Source organism: Barbatula barbatula (assembly GCF_947034865.1).
Source record: "Barbatula barbatula genome assembly, chromosome: 22".
Classification (NCBI taxonomy): domain Eukaryota; kingdom Metazoa; phylum Chordata; class Actinopteri; order Cypriniformes; family Nemacheilidae; genus Barbatula; species Barbatula barbatula.
In genome coordinates, this window is record NC_136785.1 from 13603329 (window position 1) to 13624229 (window position 20901).

General features: G+C 37.7%; 1 protein-coding gene across 3 annotated transcripts in view; it reads right to left on the reverse strand.

Moving 5' to 3' along the window:
* sgcd (sarcoglycan, delta (dystrophin-associated glycoprotein)) overlaps nt 1-20901 on the reverse strand; it is a 122832-nt gene that overhangs the window by 5651 nt on the left and 96280 nt on the right. For all 3 annotated transcript variants that reach the window (XM_079485886.1, XM_079485887.1, XM_079485888.1), the window contains exons 6-7: nt 9124-9196; nt 2024-2147 (exon numbers count right to left, since the gene is read on the reverse strand). In XM_079485886.1, the coding sequence (XP_079342012.1) occupies nt 2024-2147; nt 9124-9196 (197 nt within the window). The remainder of the gene's footprint in view (nt 1-2023; nt 2148-9123; nt 9197-20901) is intronic.

Genomic DNA, 20901 nt, shown 5'->3' on the forward strand with positions numbered 1-20901 from the left:
GCAGAAAGCGCTTGAGAGCGAGGCACACTTTTGGCTCTGCACTGGATTTACTAATGTGCTGAAAATGACTCATACATTAATAAATAGATAAATGTACCAATAAACAAATCAATTAATCATAAAATGTATGAAACAACAGAAATGTGATTATAATAATAAATATTATGATCTCACTACCCGTCAGTGCTCTAGTGTGAGCTGTCAAGGTTTATAGATCACATGTTCGGGTGTCAGACTTTTGTGTCAAAGTCAGACTGATCAGCGCTTTCAACCCTGCTCGGAGCAGATTTGGGTAAGAATGGCTGCACGTCTAAAGTAATTGTTTATTTCCATTATCGCTTCATTTCTGCATTTATGTCTGTATTTATTTCTTTATTCATGCACTTTATTTATTGTTATGCACGCCTCGTGTATGCACGCCCCGGCCCAGAGAGTTAAATAATCTTACATTTAGTTTTTAAGTGTGTGCAATCCACTGGGATCGAACCCATGACCTTGGCATTGCTAGTGCCATGCTCTAACCACTGCGCTGAGGGAAAGTTATGTTTTCTGTTATCGTTGAGAGTATCTTATGTTAAAATAAATCCCTTTGACAAAATTTTATTATTGTCCTTTTATTATGTTGCGTCCCTTCTAGTCCCTAGACAACGATATTAGGGACTGTAACGTTTATATACTTGTATATAAGTCATTTGTTATCTTCCATAGAAAACTATCATTTGTGAGAACATGTAAGGGAAAGAAAATGCTCCGATGTAATACACGGCCACGATGGATGATGTTATTGATGTAAGGATGAATGATGTGTTTTGATATATATCTATTTCACTGTAAAGAAAAATGTTACAGTTTTAAAAAATGCACAGGGAGATTTCACTTTTCACATTTCACAGGATCCTCTATAAAAGCATATGACAAATTAGTCACTGAGATGGTCTCTGCGCCGCAAGCGTGTCTATCGTGTCTTTGCATTGACTTAACATGTAAATCACTCGCGCTTGACGCCTCATTCGCGCTCTATGTGAACACACGGTTAGGTTCACAGAGTAAGTTACTATGGCTACTGACTCTGAGAATAAGTTGCATCTCTTTTAGAAACGGGCTTGAGTTACCCAGCTTTCTCGGGTTTGACATACCTCGCATTCTGAAACGGAAAAGCCAGATTTTCCCTCATTTCGAGGTAAATTTACTCAGTTTTCACTTAACCTCCTTTCTGAAATATGCCCCATGTCCTGTGTTTGGAAGAGAGTGACGTCAATATCCCGAATGACCTTTTACTAGGACAGAGATGGACATGAATGCGTGGAAATGGTAATCGTATGATTTGAATTGGCAAAAATACACGATTACAACTCAGGTTAGCGGTAGAAACAACCGGCCATACAAAATCTAGCGGCGGCAGCTATCCGAGAGAAACCAAAACTGGTTCTTCTTTGACATCGCTGTGGAGAACATTTTAAACACCTTTATTTTAAGAGCGAAATCGTGTTCATGATTTTGTCATTTTTGTACATTTCAGTCTCAATTACATAATTCAGTATTAATTCAGTTTAAAATGATAAACAAGTTAAATTTGTAGATGATGCATCACTTTAATGAACATTCACTATTTATTATTTCTATTGCTACTAGCCCCCTGCAAAACCTCATATTTTTGTGTTTTTAGACTCACCACCAAAATTACATTTCAGCTCGTAACTGCAAATAATCACTTCATTCATCCAAAAACATATGGCGATCATTTAAAATTCATGATACTTTCTTTCATTCCAACTGTGCCTCTTAAATGATAATCATCACATCATTTATCACTGAATAACCAGTCATGTTAATCACTGATATTTAAGTCAAATAACTTTCATGGATGTGTTGCATTTCTGCTTCCCTCTAAACATGAACAATGCACATTTGGATGTTGTGAGGACTAACTAATAGTAGATGATGATGTCACAACACAGAGATGATTAACTAGCATCCCTTCCACTGTCGTGAAGAGCATTAGCCTTGAATGAAGGACCATTACCTCTCCATCTTTTGACTCCAGACGCAAATCACTCCTGCAGGTCGCTTGAAAATCACCCGCGTCAGCTTCTATCTTCACACCTTTAGGAGCTTCCATGTATAGTGAACGTGTGGGAGACTCCAGCCTACAGAAAAGATGAGATTGCAAATTGTTATCTTTCTCTAGTTCGTTCATCTTCAAATCAGAAGAAAATAGCCCACAAGACAAAACTAATGGCTTCATTTTGTTACAGCAATGAAGCAGATGAGAATTCTTTTTGTGCGTGACTTGGCATGGAAAACGAGTCCCTGCAGACCACCTCATTTATGCCATCTTTTTATATCACCAGATGTAACTGAAAGATGTTTTTCGGATATTAGGTTACTGAGCTCGCAACAAGATCTTTCAAGTGTTCTGAATGTTCAAAGACTGTGAATGTTCTGTTTCTCAACTGTGTCTATACAATCTTGACTGCAGTTTGAGTTTGAAAAATGATTTTGCACACAAACTCTTAAAATAGATACGGAAAAAATTAAGAGAGCAATATGATTATTTCAAATCAACATTTCTATATGTATTATTGCCATACCCGTCAAGTGTCTGTTGAATTTCAACAAAATCAGAACTCAGTCTTTCACATAAAGTCATTCAACAGCAACATGAAAGACTGACAGCATGACAAGATGCATGAAAACTGTGATAATAATTATTTCGAATTTTTCCAAAATACATGTACAAAGAACATGGCGATATAATATTGCATTGCTTAAAAGTGAATATGAACTTGTTTTCTTTGCAGTATTTGAGATCTGAAAATATAATGAGCATCTTTTATGCAAAGAAATGCAAAAATAACAATATTTTGATTTGAAATTAAGAAGAAATATTGTTGATAGTTCACAGAAACAAAAACGTTAATTTTACCTAAACATAATCATAATAATCTTTTTAACAATATTTTTTTAATCAGAAAAACGGTCTCTGAAAGGGTCTCCAAAATGTATGTATAATGTGCTATAGAGTAATATCTATAATAAAAAAACCAAAAAAGTCAATACAATACATTACTAAAACAATAAATGCAAAAAGAATGGTAAAAATAAAGAAAGAATCCCCTGTTTTATGCAAAAGCAACACAGTAAAAGACAACGATCTGTAGTTAATGACTCACGAATACGGGGCAGCTCATTTTTGTGAGGAGACAGTGAATCTAAGCGAGGCCAATCTGATGCAAATTAGCAGTAATAATGGCCTAGATGTGGGGGAGAAGTATTAAAATCATTTTACACAGCAACAGTAGCCTGGACGGACACGCCAGAAGAGCCTTTTAGACATGTGATGTGAGAGATCATAAATAGGAGTAAAATTAGGATCATTAGCTCGATCAAACATGAAAGTGCCCTTCATTACTCTGAACCCCTCATTCATCTCTATGAATTTCAAGCCGGACATCTGTGAGTTAAGTGGAACGGCATCACAGGTGCTGTTAAAAGGGAAATTTAAGCAGGTTAGGAAACACTGCACGTGGCAGCCACCAGTTATTAAAGAGACTCGACCAATTTGTTGCAAAAGTAAAAACAGAGAAAATGTCATTTACCCCCTCTTGAGTTCGAGAGAACTGATAATAAAGGGACCACATAACTTGAATGCGTTATTATGCCCAGCACAGGAAATCTATTAAAATGTAAGATTTTACAAACCTGTTTGATCATTTAGAAATTTAGCTGCTGGTTGACATCCTCATCAATTGTGAGTTAACCCTCCGTGCCAAATCTAGCAGTGATCATCCATTTCTGTTCTGTTGGTTTCCACAGACGCTTCACAGTACACCAGTTTTGACAACAACGGTGATATTAAAAACTATGGTAATCGCACACCTATAATAATAATGTAAAATATTCAGAAACCATTTATAATTTTGACTTTCAAGGGTCACAGTGGTTACAAAACTCATCCACTTGTATTCTAAATATAATTGATTGACCAAATAACAATTACAACAGGAACTAAAAATGATGAATTTGAATTGTTTGAAAAAACATTAAGATTAAGATTTTTACTGAGAACACTTTGGGCCACGATAACCGTGTAGTGTTGTGAAAATCTGAACTTCCACACTGAACATCTGAGATTCCAAATCAATTTATATTCATTTCTTTTTTTTAAATCCTGAAATCAAATTAACAAATTGAAATTAATAAGAAATATTCTGGATTTTGATCATGTTAAACCATTTGTACAAAATCTCATATTTACTTCCCTACATTGAAGCATTTTCATTAGTTTTTTAAATGTTGAGCTCACCTCTGGTAACGTTTTGTTAAAACTCAGGCGAAGAAAGTCACTTCCAGCTTATTTGGGCCACAAAGGTCATTAGGGTTCATTTTTTAAATTGAGAACTATTTGAAAAATTGGAATCTGAATATAAATATTGAGAAAATCCCCTTTAATGTCGGCATTAAATAAAAAATAATTCAAATTGTTTTACACAGTGTTGCAATATTTATTATAAATGATTTATCAGTGCACATCATTATTTTTTAAAAGTTTATTTGCACTTATAATCTTTAAACAAAAAGTTAACCTCATACCTATTGCGGCATTTTAATGCAATACAAGCCCTTGTGCGCACATGTCATCTTTTGTGCAAGCAAAACAAGCCCTTGCTACTTATGATTAGTTTGAAATCACGAAATACTGAGATTTTGGTGACATCATGTGGTGCGGTTGCAAATTGCAACTCACTTAACCCCTCCTCCTCCCTTTCTAAAAACTACGGTGGCTGACACAGGACTAAGATCTCATCATGTTTTTGCTACTTTGCTGAAGGAGATAACATATTTATGAAACACACTCTGTAGAGCAGTTTGTCCGTTTAGGGCTACTGTAGAAACAACATGGTGAACTCCATGTAAGCGGCCCGCGGTGTATGTAGATAGAAATCGCTCATTCAAAGATAAAAAAATATAGCTCTTCATTATGTAAGGTCTTTATACACCTCTGAACACATAGTTATGTATATTATATTGCATTTCTGTCAATAGATCCTCAAAAAAAATGACACACGGGACCTTTAACAGCAATGCTTATCGAAAAAACCCTTCTCCGTCAGTGACTATGGAAATTGGTCAGAATGAATCAAAACTAACTAGAGCACCTCATACCAAAGCACACAAAACAGGGTAGAGAGATATGAAAACAGATGCATCCAGCAATTTTCAGCAGCGTAACTCATTTTCTCACATTTTGCTTTTCACTCTTAGTTACGATTATTTTCCTCCTCGCCATTGCCTAAACCGATTATTCTCAGTCCGTTTATTTGTCTGTAATGAAAGGACCCAAGGGCCACTGTGACCTAAGCAGGCCACACAGCATCCACCCAATTACTTGTGTAAATACAGGCCAAAACAGGACTCGGCGAGACAGCGCCAGAGTCTATTCAACTTGGATCGGAGCAATGACCAGGGGGTCCCGACCTGCAGCTCCCACAACCGACACAAAGCTTCCGATAACACCGGCCCTTTAAGCTGCGAAACTAGAATGGACATGGCTGAAAAGATAAAGGATACTGCAGAAGCTCTCTTGTTAAATTACATGCAAACTATAAATTGTACTTTACAGCCTATTGTCTCACCGAATGCCTCTTTCTCTGTTTCTTCTCACCGTCTTTCCTTCTTTTATGGACTGCACATTTTTCACAGCGGTTCAGTCAATCTGCACCTGCCACAGTCCAGAGTCTCAAACCTAAAATAATTTCTTCTTTTTGCCTCATGCGAAAGGTAGCGAATAATAAACCGTGAAACCCGCAACGACAGCGTAGCATCACAAGAACAGAAATGCTGCGTGCCAAATACTGCAGCAGCTGAAGTCCAAATTGTAACCTGCCAAGCCGGCTAATGAAAAAAGATTGAATTTTACTTCTGCCTGAACGTGTGCATATTCAAAATAATATAAAGACAAAAGGTCAAAATGTTACATTCAACATCTATTTGTGCGGAAAACAGGCTGGTGGCAATAAATCAACCATCAGTCAAAATAATTACAATGAAAAGCGTCGACACAGGACTCATTAAATCAAATAACATCCTATCGGATGAATTACGGTTTCTGACCAATTCCTTGCCATTTAAGGACATTGCTAACCTCAAAAGCTCTGCAAACTACAAAATGTCTCTCTAAAAGCTTGACTTCAATAGAAATAGCAAACCAAAAGGGGGCTATAGGTTGGGCTGGCTTGCATGAAGCGTTTATACCATGCACTGTAGATTGCAAAAAATGTTTGAGGAACATGTTACGATTAAAAAAATGAAACAAAAACAGGACTAAGTAAATACACAGGCAGCCCTCCGGTGTTCAGTAGGAAATACCAGCGTCTTCGGAGTTCACCCTCCTTTTGATCTATTGCTATCAATGTGTTGTCCTTGTTCGTCACGGAAAGCTTGATAAGCCAGAACCCACTACTGTGCTGGTGGCCTCCCTCATGTTTGCTCCATCAGCAGAACAGACAGGAACGAGACTGTAATGCGTGTGTGCGGATTCTTCTGGTGGAGAGAGTTCCCCACAGGCCATTTATTGCTCATTATTTTCTGCTAAATGTGCATTCCCTGCCATACCTGACCCCCTTGCCAACATTCTCCTCTTCGTGTTCGCCTCCTGCTTGGGGTATTGGCGTTGCGCTTCATATGTTTGTTTTAGTTAATGAGGATCTACTGTAATTAGATTTTGATGAGCATCCGGATATCGATCAGTGCAGGAAGAGTGCCCGTGCGACAGGGAGGTGCCAACTGCACGCGCATTGATTTTTTGTCCGTGCTCATTCCACGCCGCTCATCTTAATGAACCGTTTTAGCGCTGATGAAAACATACTTTACAACGTCTGCGTTTTATCTGAAAGGTCCTTAAATGCTACATAGGGAGCAGGGGCATTTTTTTGTGACATGTGGAGCAGACAAGGGAAGAAAATAACACTTGCATTGCGTAAAATTGGTCAAAGCTTTCAGAACAAACGCAGAGAGTGATTATCCTCTCGAGAGCTTTCGTAATGAGCGCTCTGATCTTTGGAAAGCGGCACGCCGGGTTCGAGATTTATCCGGAGCGTTATTACAGAATGATGACATGGGTCTAATGTATAACTCTTATCATTTTCCACCATAACGCAGACCAATTATAACGGTAAAGCAATGTATCTGATTGTATTTCACAAGCCTGCGATAATAGAGAACATTTGTCTGTATTTAGACAGCTCCTGATAGCCTCTCAAGGAACATAAACTGTATTTTAAGTATTTATTAGCCTTTACAATAACAGCTCACAGCGAAATGTCAATTTCCTCTGCCTGTTGTTCCAAACTCTTGCCGTTACTGTTTCTTCCAGTGAAAAGAGAAAAAGTAAAGCCATTGCCATACAAATGGTACCAAAAAGACAGTAACAGTCAAGTGACTCAAGATAGCATGTATCGACATGCATAAAAAGGCATGTTCACCCAAATATAAAAGTTATGTTATTTGCTCACTATAATGTCATTTAAAACCTGAAGATATTTTGAGAAATGTCTTTGCGGTTTTGTGTCCATATATTGGATGTCAATATGAGGAGCGACAAACGGATGTCCAAGCCTTTAGATGTCATAAAAAATATTTAAATTTGTGTCCCAAAGACGCACAGAAGTCTTGAGGGCGAGTAAATATTGACAGAATTCAACTTTTTGGGGGTGAACTTACCCTTTAAATGTTGATCTGTTGCTTTGGAACACAATGTGTCGCACTAGTCATGTGGATTATTTATATCTTTATGGAGTTTGACAGCACAATGCTCACCAAACATTGTCATTGTGTTTGAAAAGACTATTTACTATTCTTTGTAAATCTCCAATTAATTTATTGCTCAAAAAAGCTTTTGCGTAAGAATGGGTAAATATTGACCCAGTTTTCATTTGTGAGTGAAATATTCCTACTAAAATCACAATGCAGTGGCATCATCATTGTACTATGACTACTATGTCGATAAAAGGCTGGAATACACTCCAAGATATTGCCTAGATTTTGCTCAGATTTTCAGTCTGGACTTGATGCAGAAAGTCTGCGCTAGTCTGCAGATTTTATCATGTAGTCTGCGATGACCTGTTTTTTCCTGCAAACTTATAAAAAGTCTGCAAGTGTGTGATGTCTAGTTTTAAAACAAAGTTCACCCAAAAATGAAAAAGATCTCTTTCTTCCGCAGAACACAAAAGTTATTTAAAAAAAATTGGTAACCGAACAACAGCGGTGCGCATTAACTTGCATTGGTTTTGTGTTCATGCAATGGACGTCAATGTTGTTTGGTTACCAACATTGTAATATCGAATCAAAATATCATCTCTTGTGTTCTGCAGAAAAAAGTCACACATGTTTGAAATGACAAATAAATGATCACAGTATTTGTATTTTTGTGTGAACTGTCCCTTTAATCCTACAAATAGTACTAATGACACAGACACGAGTAGAACTGTCACCACAACTTTCTATACAAAGCAACCATAAGCTGTATAGTACTTCTTTAAATAAGTTGTTTCCGATTTTCTCTCCCCACTTGGATGTTTCCTCATGCCTTGTGACTGTCATTACAACTGTTAGCAACGCATTTAAAAAGTGGTAATCCAAATCAAACCCACCCTTCCCCTCCGCCGTCAGAAACATTTTACAGAGGTACTCTATAATCTGCTGTCAGCCACACGCATATGGTAAGAAAAACTAAATTTAGGCATGACTGGAATTTGCACAAATGTCATGCTTTATTCCCCCTACTTTTGTAGCTCCAGACAGAGGCACGAGCCGCACTAGCTGGAGAGAAATCATTTTTTCAGGCAATCTTTGATCATTATGCTCTATGTGGGAAATTGTAATCGACATGCAATCATCTCCCTATGCAGCGTGCTAGCACGCCACTCAATGCGACATCTTCTGCAGCTGTACTGTAGTTAAGAGGTTGGTGTTAATGATTTGGATAATGCTAGCAGATGAACAGTGTATTTAAAAAACGTACTGAATGAAAAATAAAACATTTGGTTTGACTGTAATTCGGAACACTATGTTCTCCATCAGTTTTTGAATTTCATTTACTGGTTTGACAGTCAATGATCTCACCGTAACTCTTTGAAGGGCTCGGCCCTCACGTGCGGAGTCTCCACCGAGCTGCTGAACACGGCCCCCTCGGCTCCTGTAAGCACAAAGTAAAACACAAAACGACATCAGTCGTCATCCTTACGAATCAGCCGTCCACATGCCGAAATCAATGAACATAATCTCTGAAGCTACAGTATTGATCCATATGGTCTCGCTCTGTCCCTGTGGACATGACCTGAAGTCTAGTCACCAAAACCTTTCCACAGGCTCTGCTAAAGCAACTGCAGCGAGCGCCACGGGTTGCGACCTCAGATCGGATCAATAGTCTTGAGTGAGGGTTGTGGACTTGCCGCTTGGAAAGCACAGCGCTAATTGAAACCCAACTGCAATGGAGTGGAGGTTGTAAGCACGCCATACGCCCAATACAGAAGCAAGGGTGAGAACACGACTAGTGCGTTAAAACTTTTTAACACCAAAGTTTAGGACCTTTAACTGCCCAGCATGCCACTGGTGCTGTACGAGTGTATGTACAGCTCAAATGTTTCCTATAGAGATGCTCTCAAATTACGAATGCCAAACGGCTACCAGGTCCTGTCTCAGAGGGGAAGGAAGCCAGGTTTAATGGTTGCTCCAGGTGGCATAAGATCTGTCGCCCACTTATGGGTTGTGTGAAGAGCGTGAAGCTGAAGATGGCTTTATTCCAAACCTCCAGGAGGGCCTGAGGAGGGTGCAAAATGGGGCTACCCGCTGCTAGTGTTTTCTTTCAATAAGCAGTCTGTCCTCGGCATAGCACGCTTCAGCTCAGGCGACAAAACCGAACGGGAGGACAAATATGATTCGTGGATGCTTGAGGGGGCTCCTGCTGTAATGCACATCCACAACGTTATAAGAGATGAATTCTGGAAAGGTGTTTAGTCAACATGATCTCAGAAACATGAAAAAAAACATATTTTTGCCCAAGACATTTTATGCAGTATTTGTATTTCTTTCTTGTTCTAACACTATTGCAATGTGTAATATTGATATAAATTGTTGAATCTTCGATATAAGGTAATCTTTCTTTTTGTTCTTTTTTCAAGAGCTTGTAACTGCAGGTATTTTATGATTCATGATTTTTATATTCTTGTACCTCCTGCCAGCACCATCTATTACACGTGGTAAAATAAATCTTTTGAAGCATTTCAAAATAATTCACTCAACACAAATCAATTATTTTAATTGAAGTTATTTTATGTTTAATTGTATCTTAGTTTTATATATCATAGGATAGTTATGGGTTTGATTTTTGGAAATGTATACGTAAACCACTTTACAAGATGTAAATGCTGCTCCAAAGCACTTCCCGTTTTAGGTTATATTTGGATTGAATCGTATTATTTTTTAATATTAGCTCAGTGGTAAGAGCATTGCATTTACAACAAAATGTTGTGGGTTCGATCCCAGGAGATTGCATAAACCTATGATAATGCAATGTAAGTAGCTTTGGATAAAAGCGTCTGTCAAATGCGTAAATGTAAACTTTTTACACTGTTATTAATGTTCTGTTGAGTGTATTTTATTCAAATGTTTGTGCAGTGGTCTATAGCTTGAAGGCACTGTCACAAAAATGTATCTTAAGTGTATATGACTTTCTAGAAAACTTCACATAAAATTGGCACGTTGGCTTCACGTATCTCAAGAACAAATCTCATTTGTCTAGCGTGAATCCACAGAATATGAGAAGCCTGTGCCGCCGTTATGTGAATAACTTGAATAATAAAAAAAAGTTTAAAGTCGAACACGATTTATCTTGGCTAAACACGCTAATAATTGCTTTTACTGCTTTTATTTGTTTTTACTTGTTTAGCTGCTTTGATACAGTTCAGATTGTAAAAAGCGCTATATAAAAATAAAACGTGACTTGACGTATTCCTTCACTTCACTTCATTTATTAACCACCTGGAGTCATATGGATTGGTTTTATAATGGATAAATGCACTTTTTGGAGCTTCAGAAACTGGGGCACTTTCCATTACCAGGCTGTAAACAGCTCTCTTTCAAAATTCATCAAATTGTGTCCGGCTGAAGAAAGAAAGTCCTACACCTAAAATGGCACGAGGATGGGTAAATCATTGATTAAAACTCATTCTGGGTGAACAATTTTTTTAAAGGGGGGATTTACCGCTGTTTCATGCAGGTAGTATTTCTGTGCTCGATACACTCCCTCAAGGCCGTATAGGTTTCAGAAAGTTTTTTTAGAAGCGTGACAAACCGTTAGGTAACAACTTTTCTTAGTCTCTCATTGGCAAATTCTCCAGGGAAAGCACGCCCACCGCAAGGCGAAAGAAATAGCCTGCCCACGTGTCAACCGACGAGCGATAGGAAGACCCACTACCATCAAGATTGGCTGCGCTGCATCAAAGCGTTACTTTTGCGATAGTGAGAGTGTTTTTCACAGCATTTCAGTGATGGATGTTATATAAACTGTGGAAATAACACTGTAGCGTTCCCAGCACTAAAGTATGCCTGACATGAACCACACGCGGTAAGTGAAACCAAGTCATATGTCTGTGTTTTGTTGGCAATCGGCGTGTGCGTGCATAATGTAAACATAATGAACTTATAGTGAATAAAAATTGTTATGCAGGGATAATTTGATTATGTATTGTGTGCTCCTGATTAAGTTCCTCCCCCGCACCCCCTAGGATTTCGTCTGTTTTCAGAAATAATCGCACAGCTGTATTAATCTTTTATAAATGTGATCTAAATACTCTTCGAAGATATGAAGTACGTAATACTACTCTATAGGTACTTAAAATTTATATGAGATTGGCAGGAACTGCGCGTTCAACCGGACCTTTAAGGTATCTGATAATGCATAGAAATATCACAGAAATCACTTGATTTTCTTTATGGAGCTACAGCAACACTGCCAGCGTGAAAGCACAACATGTTTAATATGCACAACATGGCCCTGATGTCACACAGTTTATGCGCTACAGACGCGAAACATATGAACAGGCCTAATGCTAAACGATTTAAGTTAATATGTGTGTAAAGGGCTATATCATCAAAAGTAAATATATACATTAAAATGCCATGTGCCCACAGCGGATAACGTCTGCTTTTGTGGTAGAAGAGGAAACAGAATAGGCTACATATAAGATCAGATACTGATCTCTCCTGTGGCGTGTTGGGTGGGCTTTTTCATGGAGAATGGCTGAAGGGGAGCCGTGCATGATTCCCTCAAGGCCAGAACTCACTGCATGGCATGGCTAGAGAGCATTCATGCCTGTAGGCACAGAGACTTGTAAAGAATGAAAACTTAAGTCTGTCTTTTTATTATGCAGGTATGAAATAGGTATCCTTCTCTGGCAATAACATAGTGTTGTCCTCTAAAGCTGCCACAATAATCTGTGTAGATATATGGGTTTTATGAATGGCAAGTAGATTATGAAATGATCAATGACCGCCTGTGGATTAATTTAAAGAATTCAAGTTTTGTTTACACAGACAAGCTCACTATTGGCTTCTCTTGAAGTCGTACGGAGAAATATAAAACAACAGTAGGGAAACATATACCCTTTCAAGTTTGCACTTCAAAAAGCTTTTATTCCTAATGATTTTCGGCTTGCTTTTCAGTCTAAATAATATTGAAAGATTCATTTACCAGAGAAGCAAAACTGTAAAGGATATTAAAAGTGTGTTTTTATAGAATGGACATCCTGACCGTAAGTGTCACTTGTGGTTTATATTGTTTTAAGTCAATTAAGTAATGTTTGAATATTGAAGTATTCATTGCTAGCACTGTGTTGCTAGTTGGTTGCTAGCGTCTACTGACTGGCTGTAAAGGTGGTTATTTACTACCCCTGGTCAAGTCTTGATAATTTTCTGGACAACAGAAATGGCTTCTGTCACCCCTTCAAGCATATGGGACTGTTTTGCTCATATTGCATCTGCCAAATGCAACTGCAGTCATTTGGAAAAGTAGATGCTCTGAAGATCATTAACTCAACCCATGGGCGACGGAAATATAGATGCTTGAAATACATTACCTTCAATGAGAGCTAGTTTACACAGCAAAGGTGCATTTCTGTGAGTCATTTATAAGTAAAAATCTAGACATCTCAACACTCCAATTAATGTTCACAGTACTGCATGCTCTTTAGCTGTATATTTATTATGCAAGCCTAATGCAATCTATGTTCATAATATATAAGTACGTCTACTGGCTAATGGGAGAATGTTGATAATCTCCTGAGGGGTTTTACACCGAATGTTCATTATACATTTCAACATCTTGTTTTGTCCGCTTCATTAGCGTTACATTATTCCCTCACTGTCTATTCTGTAGGCAAATTAGCTGTAAACTTTAACAACATCAGCTCAATAAACCTTAGCTTAAAACCTACACTTTCAACGACTCGCACAAACTCCACATAACCGTGTGCTGATTCTTCCGAACAAACCTGCAGCCACACCAAAATATGTTCATAAAATGATTGAGCGTCTGATCAATAAAGCCATTTGAGCTTCGCATTAACTTTAACATGTTTTTCCTAGCTAAAATGATTCCATCATTGTTTCTGTTTCACCGCCCCTGACCCTCCTCTTTGCCTCAGTGTCACATCTGATCAATCCTGGAGTTATGGGCTAATGCTCAAGTGTTCTGGACGCCCATAAAGATTCCCTTAATGGATCTGTTCACTGGTGAAGGAGCTGCTGTAGAATCCGATCTGTGTTCTGGATGGCGCTTCTGCAAAGATGCCTTAAATTGTTGTGAATACTTCAGAATTTCTTCGCATTGAAGATGAAATGATGTGCAGGCCCATTCACACCCAGAATTATAACTACATCAATGACTATATTAGCATCCAAACCAATGGATTACAACCTTATGCTTCTTCTTATCTCACATGCTGCAGTTGTGTAATTTTACATAATTCTAACATGTTTTTGAAATGCGGTAACAATGTCCACAGAAAAGTTGGGTGTAAATAAACATGAAAAACCATTCATGTAATTTTACAGTTTTTTACTGTAAAATAAAAAAAAACATTCTGGTGCCCCAACTGCTGGAATATTACTGTTTTTAACAGGTATTTTATTAAAGGAGTAGTTCACTTCAAAATTGGCACCCATTGACTTTCCATAGTAGTAATAAACATTTCTATGGAAAGTCAATGGGGGCAAATTCCGAAGTGAACTACTCCTTTAGGTGTAGTTGTGTTGTGGATTTGCTATACTTAGAACATTTTTATAATTATCTTTTATGGTTCATCATTAGTCATAATTCATGGTGTAAACAGACTTAAGATCTTCAAATAGTAAAAATTCACCTCTAAGTACATTTAGTTTTTCAAGTTTTAAAGGTTCAATATCAACTTTTTTGGAGGATCTATTGACAGAAATGCAATATTCATAACTGTATTTAGACCTTACATAATGAAGTGTGATCTTTTTACTACCTCAGAATGAGCTATTTCTATTTACATACCCCTTACATGTAATTCGCCATGGTGTTTCTACTAAATCCCAAAGGGACAAACTGCTCTACAGAGCAGGTTTTCGTAAAATACTTAATCTCTTTTGGCCAAGAAGCGAAATCTTGACATTTTAGTCCGGTTTCAGCCACCTTAATGCCATATGCAAAAGCTTGCAAAAGCTTATGACACTTGTACCGCCTTCGGGGTCTTCTGATTGGTCCACTACTCTGGAACTTACTTTGGCTGCGCTGTTTTCAAAATCTTAATTATTTCTACTTGACACAACATATTAAAACCATGGCTCTCATGTGAGAGACACAGCAAACACCGAGAGACGAAGCATAACAGCTAATCACGTCCATCTAGAGTAGGGTATCGATTCTGATGTTCCAATACGATTCCTTTCAATTCGAGTCATCAATTTCTATTAAATCTATATGAATCTTCAGTGCTTGCGGAAACATGAAAGAAAAAACGATTCACAACTTTTGAGAATTGATATAGAATCAGCCGCATTTTTTTGTGTAGCGCGTGTTTACATAGAAAAACAATATACAAGTAGTTCACAAGAATAGAAAATGTCTTCAGTGTAAAATGCACAAAAAACAACACAAATTGGTTAATTTTAAAAACCTTCTGACCTCTCCAACTCGTACTATGTGGGAATAGGTTTATTCCTTGCATAATTTACATTTCTACATTATGAAGACTAGCATTTAACTGTCCATGCATTACAAATTAAGAGATCAATGAGCAAAGCATTTAACGTTATCATAATAAAAAGTTGATTTTAACTTAGCTTATCGATCATGATTTCCTCAGAGAAATCTCTTCCACAATGTAATACAAATCCAGCTGTCTCACAAGATTGGATTCAATAGCCATTAAAGACAGTGAACCGCGATGTCTTTGACACATTTCTGTGATTTTAAACTGATTTTGTTATTTTGTCTTCAACTGTCTTCTACATGTGACTTCTGCACGCTTATATTACACAGTGTTTTTTTTTATCGCCTCTAGATGTCCCTCTCAACAGCGTGGCAATGCATTAGGATTATTTATTTCATTTATTCACTACGGTTAATACTTCTCAACTGTAAAAATAATCCATTTATTCCACAGTATTCAGTGCTTCTTTATTGATAATATATAAAAAAAGAAAAATGTACACATATTGCAGGTCTAGTTTCCTGGGCATGTGCCCGGTATGCCTGTGCGTTAATACGTACCTGCATGAGTACACATATACAGTGTGCTGACTTCTAAACCTCCAGGAATGATGAGTTTTTGATCATGAAATGATACTGCAGTACTGAAGCTTCCAAGCACATAAGTTAAAAATGAATGGGCATACATCCAGCGGAGAGATGTAGTGCAACGATTGAGACAAACTTCACATTAATGTAAGTAAATTGGAGGGAGAGCTGCGGTCTGGATATGACTGTAATACTCAAAGCACAACGGCTTGTTACAGCTGATTAATAGAGACAACCACACGCCATCCGTTAACAGCAATGCAGTAAACCGTGTCAGAGGGGAAACACTGCAGGTGGCCAAATGAGGGCAAATTGCAACTATCTATCTGCAGCCAATAGCATGTTGAACAAAGACAGTGGACAGTTTATTGTGGACGCTACCGCTGTGAGTTTCTGTAAAAGGCTATTGTTGTTTTCTATTATTTCGGGGGGGTTTTTGGGGGGGGGGGGTGATATAGTGTATTTAGTTTGTTACTGCAATGGTTTTGTTAGTTGCAGTTGAGAATATTTATTGTATTTAAAACAAAATTAATAATATACATACAATTATATTCATCCTACCCTCAAATTCATCACCTATTCTTTAAAATGTAACACTCATCTGCTTTGCTGTTTGTCAAAACAAACCATTACCACAAGTTTTAAATGTCTAACTAGCTTCATTTTTCAATGCTTAGATGCTCTTTTCAGAGGCACTGCATTTAAAGTGTGCTGATTTGATTTTATATTACAGTCTTTGGCATTCCAAAAGTAATTCAAACAGACAGAGGGACAAACTTTACCTCTCGCATGTTTGCTCAGATTATACAACAATTGCGTGTGAAACATCATAAAAGTAGTGCGTACCATCCGGAGAGCCAAGGAGCTCTCGAACGTTTTCATCAAAAGTTAAAGCATTTGTTGAGAGTATACTGCAATGAATTAAATAAAGATTTGAAGGAGGGACTTCTGTTGTTATTGTTAGCAGCATTTGAGATTGTTCAGGAAAGTCTTGGGTTCAGTCTCAACGACCTGGTGTTTAGCCATGAGGTAAGAGGCCCGTTATCCATCTTATTGGATAACGTGACTGTATCCTAAACGCCTGTGAATCTCCTTGATTTTGTCAACAGATTTCGACGTCGATCACATTTGGCAGGAAACTGGATAATGACAATCTTGATAAAGCACAGTTGAGAATGAAGACCTGGTTCGATCGTTGAGCAGAATGTCTTCAATTTGGTCCTGGAGATCATAGTTTTGTTTCCTGTTGCCGGTTCGTCTTTTTTGGCCTGATTCACGTGGCCATATGATGTAATTAAACGAGAATCGGAACAAAATTATATTATTTCGACCCCAGATAGACGAAAAATGTCCAGGTTTCGTCATGTGAATCTGTTAAAACCCTATTTTTGTTGCACACATGAAAATGCTTTCTGTCTGTCACATTAGTTGCAGGGATGAATCAATCCATTTTGGGGATGAAAGTAGCCTTCACTGAGAGTGACAGCGTTCCAACACAGTTTGTTCAACCACAACTTTATAACTTTGAGCAACTGACTAAACTGGACATCATGTTTGAACATCGGTCTGAAGAAAATCATCAGCAACTGACCGATTTGATTATGGCGTTTGTCGTCACTTTTTTCAGATATTCCCTCATGTACAGATTTAATTTATCATGATATCGATGCTGGAAACTCTTTGCCTATAGAGCAGTGTTTTTATCGTGTGTCCTCTCAAAAGCGGAAGTTTTTGGAAGTTGAGGTTGCGTACTTGTTTAATGCTTGGCTCGCAGAATCGGCGTATTCAAGTTGGGCAACAGTGTATTCTAGTTGGAAATCCAGATAACATGTACAGGTTTTGTACTGTAGAGATTAATATTGAGTAATGCTAATCCATCAATCACATGTGCTTTAAAGTTGATGTGTTTACACTATCAATAACATCCAAATAGCCTGATGAGGGCTCAGACACTTACTCATTTCCCTAAATTAAAGAAATGTTTGGCAATAAATCGTTGTTTTAGGCAAGCTGAGTTGTGAGGTGTCTTTGGAGTGTGTGTACAGTCAACGATGTGTTCGGCAAAGACACGGCACGACGCATTTGTGGACTGTCCGTACAGTCATTGAAAACCATGTTTTCAGTGATTAAAGAATCACGATTCTGTTTGTGACATTCCCAATGGGCCATGCCTAGCATCCAGAACCGTTTTTGGAACAGAATCATATAAATTGCTCACTTTTCCGTTTTTTTTATAACAGACCCAGTTCTGGATAAGAACCGGTTCTTGGTTCCCAACCTTAATTATGGGTGATTCCAAGAAAATATAATGAATCGATTTATGTGGTACATCAAGATCTACATTTTATGCAGCAACCATACTTTAAATATTTGCGACCTTATCATTTCATAAGGTTTCATGAAACAAGTGTATGTATTAATGTCGTGCAAGAGACAGCACCAATATAGCGTGCTAAATGGTGTGAAAATCTAATCATATGGGGTGACCAGAGACGTGAGTTATATCGTAGGTCTCTGAGACGATGGGTGTGGGTACAGCGAAGTCCTAACCATAAATTACCTGCCGTTATAGACTCTTTATCATCAGCTTACTGTGGTCACCTGACAGAATTCCAATGGTCACTCAGCACAGCAAATTTCCTATTCAGCCATGATAAAACTGTGAAATGTGGGGCCCATATTTCCTCTGTTAAGAAATCTCCTGTACCACATTTCACAGACTGTTAATCTCCATCGGCCCAACCAATGCATTGAGATTGCAGCCCGCAGAGAAGGAGCAAACTAAATTTGTCTATAGATTTAATTAGCAGATGTAATTACAGGCCATGTTAAGTGCTTTATATCACCATAATTGCATCGCCTAATTTTTAATCCTTGCTTTTCTTTATAAAAACTATACAAATAGATATAAGTAATATTAAGAAATAAAATTTGCTTTCATTACTTATATTTTAAGCACGTTCAGCTGCGTAAAAAAATAAAGAGACCATTTCCAAATTTTATTTTAATCAGCATTTCTGTGTCTGTTGGATTTCAACAAAATCAAACCCCAGGAGTGACAACGTCATCCAACAGCAATGTGAAAGACTGACAGCATGACAATACACATAAACACTGTGATAAAATCCAGGTTATCACATAACAATGTAACTTTTCCTAAATACATGTAGAAATGTTATTGCTGCATTGCTTAAAAGTGAATGTGAACTTGTTTTCTTTGCAGTATTTGAGGTCTTAAGCATCTTTTCTGTTATTGCACATAGAAAATATTTTTATATTTTAAATTTGGGAGAAACATTGTTAGTTGTTCACAGAATGAAACAAAAAAACGATACTTTTCCCTAAAGACATAACAATAAATAGTACATTTTAATTGAAATGATCTATAAAAAAATTCTGCGTCTCTAAATTTAATCTCACTGTCAAAAAGTAGCCAAAAAATAACCTGAATTCCCCTAATTATTCTCAATCCTTCCAGGGAGAAATATGTAAAAAAGTCATTTTCAGGAGATGAGTCTGCAATTTATAGCCGTCTAAGGTTTTACCATGTATTCATTCCAACAATGCCCATGATTTACTGCAAATTGCATACTTTATTTCAAAGGTGTACAATCTTTCTTCAATCTCCTGCTTGAATATCTTTTTTATATATAATAGACTGAATTTCTGCTCACTTTTTGATTGTCTTATACGAACACTACCTAAACAAATGTTCATAATTTGCATTAAATAACCATTTACAATAGCTTGCGCTTTTGTGTTCATTTCTACTCTTTGTAATATCGGTACTTCTGACTGTCAGAGGTGCATCATCCAGTCCAGATGAAAGAGATGAAAAAGATTTCAAAACCATTTTAAGAATTCAAAGCATTTACGAAAATTTAGCTGAAATACTGATGAGAGTCACTGGAATATAACTGAGGCTAATCAATGAGTTTTCATTACAATTAGAGCAAAGACCCCTACCGCTAATATCATTATCCCGCGGACCGCTGCTAACTGTGAACATACCGGTGTGAGGAGAAACCAAAAGCCCAATCCCACATCTTTCCAAATCAGTTTGCTTATCACAGCAAAACATTGATCTATCTCCAGGTCTTCCCAGTTGTTTCCATACTGATTTCATTTCCTTTGCTCTAATGTTTTTAAAGTAAAAGAGGTTTCCAGGGTACTTCAGACATGTTGTTTAGATCTATTGTGAAGTTTGGGTTTTGTCTGATTGACTGTATTCCTGTAATCAAGTGATACGGAGCCAACATGAACTACCCATCATTTATCGCTGGTGAAAGGCAGGTAGCAAAGATTGCAAGTTAGGAGGGGGTGTTAAGTTGGGAAGCGATCATGGCACCTATTCCTTATCCATTTTGAAGGCTTCACCCAGTTTATCAGACATTAACAACCACCGAACACCAGAGGTGGATAGAAACGAACTACATTTACTCCGTTACATTTACTTGAGTAGGTTTTTGAAAAAGATCCGTCGGCAATGCAGAAACAGACGAGGAGGAACACCCCTGGCCTCATATAGAAAGCATGTTTACCTTAGTAAAAGTGCGAAACCGCAGTTACATTATGCGGTGTCTTCTGTGTCTACCAAAACAAACGGACATTTCAGCATTCAAAAATTCAACATCCAACTTGAGGAAACATGTAGCGGTAAGTTTCCTAAATTCGTTCTCTTTTCTTTGTTTGTATTTTTTCTTTGCTGTGGATAGGCGAATGTTTGTCTTTTAGGTGACACATGCACTCACCTAAAGTATTATTAGGAACACTTGTTCAATTTGTCATTAATGAAATTATCTAATCAACCAATCACATGGCAGTTGCGTCAATGCATTTAGGGGTGTGGTCCTGGTCAAGACAATCTCCTGAACTCCAAACTGAATGTCAGATTGGGAAAGAACGGTGATTTAAGCTATTTTGAGCGTGGCATGGTTGTTGGTGCCAGACGGGCTGGTCTGAGTATTTCACAATCTGCTCAGTTACTGGGATTTTCGCACAACCATTTCTAGGGTTTACAAAGAATGGTGTGAAAAGGGGAAAACATCCAGTATGCGGCAGTCCTGTGGGTGAAAATG